The 9,180-nt window shown below is 61.7% G+C and overlaps 1 protein-coding gene and 1 non-coding gene across 2 annotated transcripts in view; one reads left to right on the top strand and one right to left on the bottom strand.

Moving 5' to 3' along the window:
• Nucleotides 1-560: 560 nt before the first annotated feature.
• On the bottom strand, nt 561-633 carry TRNAR-UCG (transfer RNA arginine (anticodon UCG)). Its single transcript has one exon. It is a non-coding gene; the product is annotated as a tRNA-Arg (tRNA).
• An 88-nt stretch (nt 634-721) lies between these two features.
• Nucleotides 722-9,180, top strand: part of POLG (DNA polymerase gamma, catalytic subunit) — a 9,927-nt gene continuing 1,468 nt past the window's right edge. Inside the window, exons 1-22 of the mRNA XM_052671819.1 lie at nt 722-788; nt 1,152-1,758; nt 1,840-2,020; nt 2,338-2,505; nt 3,020-3,166; nt 3,344-3,423; nt 3,556-3,738; nt 3,806-3,945; nt 4,019-4,142; nt 4,211-4,435; nt 4,532-4,649; nt 4,736-4,804; nt 4,932-5,051; nt 5,173-5,333; nt 5,426-5,479; nt 5,548-5,665; nt 5,753-5,888; nt 5,963-6,209; nt 6,288-6,410; nt 6,608-6,779; nt 7,038-7,246; nt 8,548-8,708. Of these exons, the coding sequence (XP_052527779.1) occupies nt 1,181-1,758; nt 1,840-2,020; nt 2,338-2,505; nt 3,020-3,166; nt 3,344-3,423; nt 3,556-3,738; nt 3,806-3,945; nt 4,019-4,142; nt 4,211-4,435; nt 4,532-4,649; nt 4,736-4,804; nt 4,932-5,051; nt 5,173-5,333; nt 5,426-5,479; nt 5,548-5,665; nt 5,753-5,888; nt 5,963-6,209; nt 6,288-6,410; nt 6,608-6,779; nt 7,038-7,246; nt 8,548-8,708 (3,514 nt within the window). The 5' untranslated portion in view covers nt 722-788; nt 1,152-1,180. The remainder of the gene's footprint in view (nt 789-1,151; nt 1,759-1,839; nt 2,021-2,337; nt 2,506-3,019; nt 3,167-3,343; nt 3,424-3,555; nt 3,739-3,805; nt 3,946-4,018; nt 4,143-4,210; nt 4,436-4,531; nt 4,650-4,735; nt 4,805-4,931; nt 5,052-5,172; nt 5,334-5,425; nt 5,480-5,547; nt 5,666-5,752; nt 5,889-5,962; nt 6,210-6,287; nt 6,411-6,607; nt 6,780-7,037; nt 7,247-8,547; nt 8,709-9,180) is intronic.

The raw sequence follows: 9,180 nt of genomic DNA, 5'->3' as shown, positions 1-9,180 counted from the left end.
GCACACAATGAGGGGCACAAAATACGGCCTCGCCCCGTTCCCGTGGTCCCGCGTCCCCACGCACCCCCACGAGCCGAGGGCCCCCCGGTGACGTGCGGCACCGTGCGGCACCGTGCCCCCGCGCTGCCGTCGGGTTGGTGCTCGGAGCTTCGTCCCCGCTTCGCCCCGGCTCACGGAACGCTCCGCGGGCTCCGGAGGGTGGGAGCGGCCGCACGGTGCCCCCCGCCCCCCGTAGGAGCGCGGAACGGGGCGGGAACGGAGGAACCCGCGCCCCGACGGCAGCTGCCCGGCCCTGCCCCGGGTGAGCGGCCCTGAGCGGGCGGCAGCGGCGGGCCCGCAGCGACACCTGGCGGCGCGGCGCGATACTGCGACACGGGGCACAGCGCGGCGCCCTGCGAGCCCTGCCGCGTCCGGCCGAGCCCCGCGCGCTCACGGCCCCAGCACGGCCCCGCCGCCGCTCCGACCCGGACAGCGCAGCGCTCGCCGCCGTCACCCGCTGACGGCCAAAAGGAAGGGCGGAACAAACAAAAACAGGCGCTTCGCTCCTGTGCTTTCACCACCGACCGCGGCAGGACTCGAACCTGCAATCTTCTGATCCGAAGTCAGACGCCTTATCCATTAGGCCACGCGGCCGCCTGCAGAAAGCCTTTTTCGCGCGCCCTACTGGCTCAGCTGCCGGCGGGCAGTGCGGCTGCGCGTGGGGCGGGTGGCGGGGCGGGGCGTCCGCGCGGCCGGAAGTTGCCCTGGAGCTCCGTGTTGCAGCGCGCTGTGAGCTGGACTGGGGGCGGGTGGGCGCGTGGGGGAAGTGTGGGGCTGCACGGCTCGGGGAACGGGAGATGCGGAGTTTTGGGGGCGCGTGCTGAGCCGTAGAGCGCGCTTGTGGGGGTGTTGCATGCCTCGCAGGAGTGTTGCACGCGTGCAGAGGTGTAGAATGCTTTGCGTGTCCTTCAGGGGTATTGCATGCTTTGCAGGGGTGTTGCATACATGCAGATGCGGTGCGTGCCTTGCAGGAGTGTTGCATTCTTTGAGAGCGTGGTGCAGCTCAGCTGCGCATCCCGGCACGCCGCACACCTGCAAGGTGTTGCTTTTAGCAGCGCCGGTTGAGGCTCTCTCCACAAACCCTTCCCCTCACTGCCGCTCTCCCTTTACAGGAGGACCCCCCCCGTCCAGCAGCACCGCGATGCTCCGCGCTCTCCGCCGAGGCTCAGCGCCGTGCCGCGCCTCTTCCCGGCCGTGCTCCGGTCCCTCCGCCCACCGCCCGCAGCCACGCGGCGACGAGGCCGAGCCCTCGGAGCGCGGCGAGCGCCGCGTGAACCCGCTGCACATCCAGATGCTGTCCCGTAACCTCCACGAGCAGATCTTCCGCGGGGCGAGCGTGCGGCACTCAGAGGAGGCCGTGCGGCGCAGCATCGAACACCTGCGGCGGCACGGCTTGTGGGGTCGGCACGGCCCGTCGCTGCCCGACGTGAGTTTGCGTTTGCCCCGCATGTACGGCGCCGACATCGACGAGCATTTCCGCCGCCTGGCGCAGAAGCAGAGCCTGCCCTACCTGGAGGCGGCCGAGGAGCTGCTGCGCTGCCGCCTGCCCCCCGTTCCCCAAAGCTGGGCCGAGCAGCAGGGCTGGACGCGTTACGGCCCCGACGGGCGGCCCCAGGCGGTGGAGTGCCCGCGGGAGCGCGCGTTGGTGCTGGACGTGGAGGTGTGCGTGGCCGCCGGGCAGTGCCCGACCATGGCCGTGGCGGTGTCCCCGCACGCGTGGTGAGCGAGCCGCGCGTTCCCCCCCCCTCCCTCCCGCCGCCGGTGCGGTGCAGGGCGCTGACCGCGTGCCCCGTGCCGCAGGTACTCGTGGTGCAGCCGGCGCCTGCTGGAGCAGCGTTATTCGTGGGGCCCCCGCCTGGCGCTGCACGACCTCGTGCCCCTGGAGGGGACCGGCAGGCAGCAGGAGGGCGGTGAGAGGGTGGTGGTGGGGCACAACGTGGCTTTCGACCGCGCCTTCATCAGGGAGCAGTACCTCGTCCAGGTGAGTGCACGTGGCCGTGCTGCTTCGGCTGCTTTGCTGCCGCGTGGTGCTGGGGCTGTGCAGAAGCTGGCGCCAGGTGAGCTGCATGGCGATGCTTCGTGCTGCGCCTCGCTGCCTGTATCACGGAGCAATAAAATGGTGTGGGTTGGAAGGGACCTTAAAGCCCACCCTCCTGCCACGGGCTGGGTGTCCCCACCAGTTCAGGCTGCCCGGGGTCCCATCCGACCTGGTCTGGGGTACCCGCAGCTCAGGGCAGCCTGTGTCCAGCACATTTGTCCCTCAGCACATCCTGGGTTATGACTGCTGTCTCCCTGCAGGGCTCCCGGGTGCGTTTCCTGGACACCATGAGCATGCACATGGCCATCTCGGGGCTGACGGGTTTCCAGCGCAGCCTCTGGATGGCTGCCAAGCATGGCAAGAGGAAGGGGCTGCAACAGGTCAGGCAGCACATGAAGAAAACACGCAACAAAGCTGAGGGGCCGGCGGTGAGTATGAAGCTGAGCCCCAGCTGCTCCCTGCAGCTTAGGAGTGGCTCTGCTGCATGAATCGCTCCCAGTGGCTTCCAGAGAAAGTGGGCAGGGGATGGAATGGGTCAGAATGAGGTGAAATGGAGTGAGAAGAAATGAAATAAGATAAGATGGAATGGGATGGGGTGGGGTGGAAGAGAACCGAATGGAGTGGAGTGGAGTGGGATGGAGAAGGATAGAATGGAAAGGAGTAGGAAAGGATGCAATGGAATGGAAGAGAATAGGATGGAATAGAAAAGAGCTTGTTGGAGTGGGATGGAATTGGTGGGATGCAGTGGAATGAGATGAGGTGGAATGGAATTGAACTGGATGGGATGGAATGGAATATGGTAGAACAAAGTGGGATGGAATAGGATGGAATGGATGAAAGTAGGATTGAATAGGATGGGATGGGATGACCATCCCTTAATCCTTTACTCGCTGCTCCCTTGGCTGTGGGGCTGGGCTCTGCCTCCACTGTTGCCTGCTGCAGGTCTCTTCGTGGGACTGGGTGCACGTCAGCAGCATCAACAACCTGGCAGATGTGCATGCCCTGTATGTGGGAGGGGAACCGCTGCAGAAGGAGGCACGAGAGCTGTTTGTTAAGGGGACCATGGCTGATGTCAGGAATAACTTCCAGGTATGGGCAGCGGTGCTTGGGATGGCAATGGAGCAGGAAACAGCTTTTGTTGGTGTTTTTTTTTTTTTTTCCCTTTGGTGCATGGCTGGTACCTATTGCAAAGGATTTGTGTGTATGGGTGAAGCTGTGCTGGGCTCTGTGGCTTCTCTCTGTGCTGGTGACATGCTGTGTTCCCAGGAGCTGATGTCGTACTGTGCCAGCGATGTCCGGGCCACCCATGAGGTGTTTCAAGAGCAGCTGCCACTCTTCATGGAGAGGTGAAAGGGGCTAGAGGGGGCTGGGTGAAGTCATGAATGCAAGGCACACTCACATTGGGTGTGGGCTGGTGCTTGGAGGGCAGCTCCCCTCCAGGAGGTGCCCAATTCCCAACCTCTGGCTTTGGACTCCAGGTGCCCCCACCCTGTGACGTTTGCTGGGATGCTGGAGATGGGGGTGGCCTACCTGCCAGTCAACGGCAACTGGAGGAGGTACCTGGATGATGCTCAGGGCACCTATGAAGAGCTCCAGAAGGAGATGAAAAAGTCCTTGATGAACCTGGCCAACGATGCCTGCCAGCTGCTGCACGAGGACAGGTATGGGGAGAGGCACGGGACCAGGCTGAGCACTGATTGCAGGGGGAGAGCAATAGTGTGCCCACAGGTACAAGGAGGACCCCTGGCTCTGGGATCTGGAGTGGGACACGCAGGAGTTTAAACAGAAGAAACCCCCAAAGAGGAGGAAAGATCAGAAAATAAACAGCGAAGCCTCAGAGACGGGATCTGCTCAGGAGTGGCAGGAAGGTGAGCATGGAGGGATGCTGCAGTGCTTGCAAGGCGATGGGCTGGGGGGATGCTCAGCCCCCTGTGCTGTCAGACCCCGGTCCCCCCAGTGAGGAGGAGGAGCTGAGAGCCCCCGAGAGCCACACCTGCCTGGAACGCCTGAAGGAGACGGTCACACTGCAGCCCAAGAGGCTGCAGCACCTCCCGGGCCACCCGGGGTGAGTTGAGGACAGCGGGGCACCCAGTGGCTGCTCCCTGCTCCCTGACCCGCGGCCCTGCCCCACAGCTGGTACCGCAAGTTGTGCCCGCGCCTGGAGGAGGAGGGCTGGGTGCCGGGGCCCAGCCTCATCAGCCTGCAGATGCGGGTGACCCCAAAGCTGATGCGCCTGGCCTGGGATGGCTTCCCCCTGCACTACTCGGAGAAGCATGGCTGGGGCTACTTGGTGCCAGGGCGGCAGGACAACCTGCCTGTAGCCTCCGCAGAGCCGGAGGGGCCTGTCTGCCCACACAGGTGAGGGAGCGTGGGGGATGGAGAGTCCATAGCTGGGACACGGAGCTCTGTAAGGGGCTCAGCTGCAGCATTTGGTTGAGCTCTGTGCCCTGGCAGGGCGATCGAGCGACTGTATCGGCAGCACTGCCTGCAGAGGGGCCAGGAGCAACCCCCAGAAGAGGTCGGCGTGGAGGATGAGCTGATGGTGCTGGAGGGTAGCAGCATGTGGCAGAAGGTGTGTGGTATGGGGTCTGGGATAAGGAAATACCCCATAATCAAGGCTGGAAATGGTTATGTGAGCTGCCCCGCTCTGTGCCGCAGGTGGAGGAGCTGAGCCAGCTGGAGCTGGACATGGAGCGGCCGGGCAGGGCAGAGCAGGGCCAGATGCAGGCAAGCAGAGTTCCCTGTGGGATGCAGTGGTGAATCTGATCCCATTTCCGTGATCCCTCTGTGCTGGGGGTTCCCAGCAGAGCACAGGGACACCGTGCCCGGCATCACCTCACGCTGCCACTTGCAGGATGAGGATGGGCTGCCAGAACTCATGGAGGAGAGCAGCCAGCCCTCGTTCCACTACGGCAACGGCCCCTACAATGATGTCAATGTTCCTGGATGCTGGTTCTTCAAGCTGCCCCACAAGGCAAGTTGGAGCTGTCCCTCTCCCTCGCCCCACGGGGTGATGGCAGAGGTGTTCCCAGCTGAGGTTGGACAGTGTGTGGGGCTGCGTTGCGTTGAACCCTGGCATCTCCTTGCTGCTGAAGGACGGCAATGAGAACAACGTGGGGAGCCCCTTCGCCAAGGACTTCCTGCCCCGCATGGAGGACGGCACGCTGCGGGCTGCTGTGGGCCGCACCCACGGGACCAGAGCTCTGGAGATCAACAAGATGGTGTCCTTCTGGAGGAACGCTCACAAACGGGTCAGGTCAGCCTGGTGCCTTGAATCCCTGTGGCTGGGGCTGCGTTGTGCCCTGTGGGCTGCGCAGACAGCGTGCTGTGTTGTTGTGTATCCCTCAGTTCCCAGGTGGTCGTTTGGCTGAAGAAGGGGGAGCTGCCCCGCGTGGTGACCAGGTACAGAGCGAGACGGCCGGGCTGGGGGAGCCCGTAGGGCCCGTGCTCACCCTGTGCCCATGCAACAGGCACCCGGCCTACAACGAGGAGGAGGATTACGGGGCCATCCTGCCGCAGGTGGTGACCGCGGGCACCATCACCCGTCGGGCCGTGGAGCCCACGTGGCTGACAGCCAGCAACGCCCGGGTAGGGCTACGTGCAGGCAGCGGGGCTGGGGCCGTGGGCTGTGGTGCAGCACGTGGGGTGTGCTGAGCCAGGCGCCGTGTGCTGCAGGCTGACCGTGTGGGCAGCGAGCTGAAGGCCATGGTCCAGGTGCCGCCTGGCTACTCTCTGGTGGGTGCAGATGTGGACTCCCAGGAGCTGTGGATAGCGGCGGTCCTGGGCGAGGCTCACTTTGCCGGCATGCATGGTGAGCAAGGCTGTGTCTTTGGGCACTGCAACGCCATCCCTGTGCTGTGCTTGACCCCTTCCTCCCCGCTGCAGGGTGCACGGCCTTTGGCTGGATGACCCTGCAAGGGAAGAAGAGCGACGGGACCGACTTGCATAGCAAGACGGCCGCCACAGTGGGCATCAGCCGGGAGCACGCCAAGGTCTTCAACTATGGGCGCATCTACGGGGCCGGGCAGCCCTTTGCCGAGCGGCTGCTGATGCAGTTCAACCACCGGCTGACGCAGCAGCAGGCGCGTGAGAAGGCACAGCAGATGTACGCTGTCACGAAGGGCATCCGGAGGTGGGTGCTGCCTGTGGGGTGAGTCCTGGCTGCCTCCTGGGCATGCGTTACCCTGAGCCGGGTGCTGTTCTCCTCCAGGTTTCATCTCAGCGAGGAGGGCGAGTGGCTGGTGAAAGAGCTGGAGCTGGCTGTGGATAGAGCAGAAGATGGTACGGTGTCGGCCCAGGATGTGCAGAAGATCCAGAGAGAAGCCATGAGAAAGTGAGATGTTCTGACCCCAGTGGGTGCTTGTGGCACGGCTTCCCCTGCAGCCCCGCTCTAAGACCCCAGTTTGGTGTGGGGGCTCCTCCAGTCTCTCCCCGCAGAACTCTGCAGGGATCATCTGACTGCCCCAGTCCCAAAGAGAATGTTGAGGACTTGTCCCACACTTTTCAGCAACCTTCCCTCTGCTCCCATAGGTCCCGAAGAAAGAAGAAGTGGGACGTGGTGGCTCACCGAATGTGGGCTGGAGGCACCGAGTCCGAAATGTTCAACAAGCTGGAGAGCATCGCCCTGTCTGCCTCGCCGCAGACCCCGGTGCTGGGCTGCCATATCAGCAGGGCTCTGGAGCCTGCAGTGGCCAAAGGGGAGGTAAGAATGTGGCTCTGTGGTGCTGAGCTCCTCGCACTGCTTGTCTGAAATAGCAACCTCAAATCGAGCCCTTCTCAGGGCGGGGAACCACGCAGGCACATGGAGCTGCAGACAAAACCCGTTGGTGTTGGGTCCCATGCTCCTTTTCTTTGTGTACCATCAAGGAAACCCAGCAACACTGCTTCACCAGCCCCTTCCCTTGTAACAGGAATACTCCTTGGACACTCTCCTAGCATTTCTCTGTGTTTCCTTCCCCAGTTTCTAACCAGCAGGGTGAACTGGGTGGTGCAGAGCTCAGCCGTTGACTACCTGCACCTCATGCTGGTCTCCATGAAGTGGCTCTTCGAGGAGTACGACATAAACGGGCGCTTCTGCATCAGCATCCACGACGAGGTGCGCTACCTGGTGCAGGAGCAGGACCGCTACCGGGCAGCACTGGCCCTGCAGATCACCAACCTGCTCACACGGTGAGAGGTGGGGATGGGCATCTCCTGTGTGAGACAGTGTGACGGCAAAGGGAGGGTGGGCAGGGTGGCACAGGGCAGGTTTTCTCTGCTTAGAGGAGGCACGGCAGCCCTAGAGAGCACCTCTTTTGTTTGCAGCTCTGATGGCTGTGCGTGGAGCTTTGGCTTCCAGGGATAATCTGTTGGCAAGAGGTGCAGGTCAGCAGCTCCATCCTTGCTGTGGAGGGGCTGTGAGCGCATCTCCTGCCTACATGGCCATCGTGTGGCAGCAGCTGCCACATGTTTAAGTGAGCTGTTGGGAATCAGGCTGGCTTCCCCTCTTCTCTCCCTGCTTTTGGGGCCGGCAGTGAGAGGCACAGCTCTGTGCCCCTTTAGCAGCAGCCCTGCTGCCTTCCTGGCCCGTGCCTGCTGGGTTAAGCTCAGCCTGGAGCTCTCCTGCCCTCACACCCCCGGGGATCCTTTTGCTCTGGCTCCAGCTCAGGCAGCTTTGTGAAATCCCCTTCCCAGTGCTTTACGGTATTTGGTTTATACAGGAGTTGGCCAAAGCAGAGCTATTTTCTCGCGGGCTGAGGTAAGGATACAGCAAACAGCCTTTCTGTGCCCAGGCAGCGTGCGCAGCAGGAGAAGACGCCCTGATGTTTGTGCCTTTATACCAGCTATTGCAGGCACAGGGCTTCCTGCTGGGAAAATCCAACATCTGCTCTGCGTGGGAGGATTAGCCAGAAGTAAAGGGCTGGGTTGGTCCTTTCTTCCTAGGAGGCTGAACGTACTGTTACTCTGTTCCTCCCACATCCACTTTGGCAATCCTTGACCCTTCTGCTACCCAGTAGTTACAAAGCACTTTGTCTTGCAGCCGCTGATTGACATGGGTGCAAAGTAATCTGCAACAGCGGCTGCCCAATGTTTTGTGAAGCTGCCTTTGTTCCAGCCCAACCTGCGGCGGATCAAAGCCCCTGCGTGCAGGAACGGCAGGACTGGCTGAGCGTGAGAGAAGTGAAAGTTAGCGGGTTTGCTGTAACTTTTCAGCAGTAGCTGGTTTCTTCCTTTCAAAAAAAGGGCACACGGTTCTCTCCTGGCAGAAAGTTTGCAGTGAAAGGAAGGTCGTGGCAAGGAGTTTTCAGTCTAAGGCACTGCCTCTGGTTTGCTTTCCAGTGGGGCGCTGCCTTTGGGGTTCTGCTCCTCGGGCTGTGATGTGACATTTCGGTTGTTCCCTGCAGGCGTGTGATATCTTGTGTGCTGCAGTGCAGGTGACAGAGCTGGGTGTGATGTGTAGCACTGCCCCACGTGCTCTCTTGTGCTTCCAGGTGCATGTTTGCCTACAAGCTGGGCCTTCAGGATCTGCCGCAGTCCGTGGCTTTCTTCAGCGCTGTGGACATTGACCGGTGCTTAAGGAAGGAGGTGACCATGAACTGTGTGACTCCATCAAACCCGACTGGCATGGAGAAGAAATATGGCATTCCTCGAGGTGAGCAGTGGCTGTTGGAGCTGCATCCCCTGTAACAGCGAGCCCCTCCTCTGATGGAAGTGGAGCTGTTCCCCAGGGGCTCATCCACTATTGGAGGTATCTCACAAACCCCGTAGCTGCCCTGCCTCAGCAGCCTCACACCACTGCAAGGCACCCATTCACCCTGGTGCCAGCTTCTCAGTCCTCTCCTTTCTCACTGCTTGAACAGTTTGTGCTGCCACCACCAGTATTTCTGCTAAAGAAATCAGGGCCTGGCTCGGTCACCCCCCACAAGTTGGCTTTGTGTTGCTCAGAGGAGGGATGAGCCTTCCTGTAGGCTTTTAAATACAGCCCAAGATTGAATTGTTTGTTTTCTCTGAAATGAGGTGCTTCTATAGGCTCCTATGTTTTGCCCTCCAGGCCCAGCCATTCCCAGCCTTCAGTGCTTTTCCTCCTCCCCCCCTCAGCTCAGCACAGCTGTGTTCAGGGAGCT

The sequence above is a fragment of the Tympanuchus pallidicinctus genome, unplaced genomic scaffold (genome assembly GCF_026119805.1).
Source record: "Tympanuchus pallidicinctus isolate F22 unplaced genomic scaffold, pur_lepc_1.0 scaffold12, whole genome shotgun sequence".
Lineage (NCBI taxonomy): Eukaryota > Metazoa > Chordata > Aves > Galliformes > Phasianidae > Tympanuchus > Tympanuchus pallidicinctus.
This window is presented reverse-complemented; position numbering and strand designations above follow the sequence as displayed.